Source organism: Papaver somniferum, chromosome 2 (assembly GCF_003573695.1).
Source record: "Papaver somniferum cultivar HN1 chromosome 2, ASM357369v1, whole genome shotgun sequence".
Lineage (NCBI taxonomy): Eukaryota > Viridiplantae > Streptophyta > Magnoliopsida > Ranunculales > Papaveraceae > Papaver > Papaver somniferum.
Window position 1 is genome coordinate 51526919 of NC_039359.1, and position 2378 is coordinate 51529296.

The 2378-nt window shown below is 36.4% G+C and overlaps 1 protein-coding gene across 1 annotated transcript; it reads right to left on the reverse strand.

Annotated features, from left to right (window-relative positions):
• Positions 1-325: 325 nt before the first annotated feature.
• On the reverse strand, positions 326-2137 carry LOC113347632 (cheilanthifoline synthase-like). The gene has a single exon (XM_026591308.1). It carries the CDS (start codon positions 2003-2005, stop codon positions 521-523), a length of 1485 nt encoding a protein of 494 aa, XP_026447093.1. The 5' UTR covers positions 2006-2137; the 3' UTR covers positions 326-520.
• Between the last annotated feature and the right edge of the window lie 241 nt (positions 2138-2378).

A 2378-nucleotide genomic window follows, 5' to 3' on the forward strand; every position in this document is an offset into this window, starting at 1 on the left:
GTCCTGAGCTACCGATCATGGTGTGTAAGCGTCCTATTATGTTTCGATCCTATTATGTTCTTAAACGAATATACCCGCAAATACTTTTTGTTTCACAACCTAAACATGGCCTATGAAATAGGGGCGGAGGGAGCTGGTGTACAACATGAGTGTGCAACCAAGTTGGCTGTCAAGCCCAAAGTTATCCAAAAATTAAGTTTTAAAGTCTTTTTCTTCTTAGCTTAGTCACATCACCGAGGAAATGTTGTTTCCCATATAAATGTTCTTAGCTTAGCTTTGACTAAAAAGCAAAAACATTGTGCATCAAAGTTTTATGAAGAGAATGGAAGTACAACACGATACCAATAAAGATTTATTACCAGAATACTTGAAATAAACATCTTACATAGAAAATAATAATTGAAGATGCTTGTTGACAGCAAAGTCCACGTAACTTTGGTAAAGAAAATAGAACTGAACCCAAAACTTATTGGTACTAGAAGTACGTAAACTTGGCTAATCTATCAAAACATCAATATGATTAATCAACTCGGGGAGTAATTCTCGCTTCAAGTGGGTTTTTTATTAAGAGAATCAAACTAAGATCTTCAGCAACATCAGGCAATTTTCCATCCGAAACACAATCCCATTTGAACTCATTAACCAAACTCGCAATACCAAATGATATGCTAAGTTTGGCTATATCCATACCTGCACAAACTCTCATACCAGCACCAAATGCTAAATATGAACGTTCCATTGTTTCTATATCACCCAAACTTCCATCACTGTTCAGAGCATTTAAGAATCTCTCTGGTAAGAACTTGTATGGTTCCGGAAAAACTTCAGAGTTGTGTTGAATAGCGTAAATATTAACCATCACTGGTGTACCCTTATCGATTTTCCTCCCCATCAATGAAGTGTTTTTCGTTGCTTTATGAGCAATTGCCATTGGTCCAAGGGGTTTCATTCTTATCGTTTCCTTCATCACTGCTTTCAAATACAGCATTTTGTTCACATCTGCAATTTTTACAGGTCTAGTCCCACCAGTAACGTCCTTGATTTCGCGGTAAAGCTTTTCTTGAATTTTTTGTTCCCGTACCAAAAATGTGAGTGCCCAAACTATTGTTGATGCAATACTATCTGTTGCGAAACCATAAACTTCAAGTATAAGAGAGACTATAACATCTTCACTAAAATCTTGAGATTTGAGAAAATGTAAGTAACTGTTCGTAGGAGGTTTAGCTGCGATATGTGGAAGAATCAATTTTGCAGCCTGTTCACCTACATTATTAAGCCCGCGAATATATCTTCTATGCCTTGGTACGTATTCGCCAATTTTGAATGCATCAGCTAGATTTGCAAACCCACCTATGCTTATTAAGTGATGGACAGTATGGTGGATACCAACAATAAAATCTTCATCGTTGGAGAAATCTTGACCGAAGATAGTTCGATTTAGTAATCGAATAGCCTCTTTCTTAACATAATCAAGAGGTCTTAATATCCCATTTTCCCGTAAAGCATTTTCTTGCATGGATTTGATAAGATTTTGCATGTCTCTTTCTTGTAAATGAGACTGAGACGTAACATTGAGAGGATTTAATGCACCACTAGTAAGACCTTTCCTTAAATTATGCCAAAATGGACCGCAATCAGAACCATTAATACTGTCATTACCTTCCGAAAGGACTGTCAGATAATCAGGATAATTTCTAGCTGAATAATCAGAAGATTTAGTAAGAAGAACTTCTCGAGCACTGTTGACGTCGCTTACGATGATTACTGGATTCCAACTTCCCAACCATATTGTAAAAACACCTCCATGAACTTTTGCTAAGTTTGCCAAAACAACATGAAAGAGATCTCCCCATAATTGGTGAAGGTTCCCAATTAGAGGTAGCGTTTTTGGACCTGCCGGCCATTCCGTTCCAGTAGGATATGATTTTCTTAAAGCTAAAATTTTTGCAATTGCTAGTACTATTATGACAGTACCAGCTATAATGATCAAAGAATTCTCATCCATTTTTGAACAGCTTTAAACAGCAAAATGTTAATTTGAGGTTAGAAGAGGAGTGAGGGTAAAGGGAGAGAAAAAGTTTTAAGATTGCTTGTGTTTTATTTTTCCAGACACCGAAATTTATAATAGGATTATGTTCCGTAAAAAAGTAGACAGATAGGACCAAATCTATCAACTCTTTACAGTCATTAAGGAAATATCAATATCAAATCGAAAATGCTATTCAATTCCCTTTTCTCCACCTCCCTAATCTCTATTCACCTTCTTTCAATCTAAACTGCACATTTGGATTTAAATTCACCTTTAGGTCCCGATGAGGTTCATCATTTCTCATATGTGGAGTTTAGATTCGAGGAAGGTGAATAGAAAGGTGGAGAAA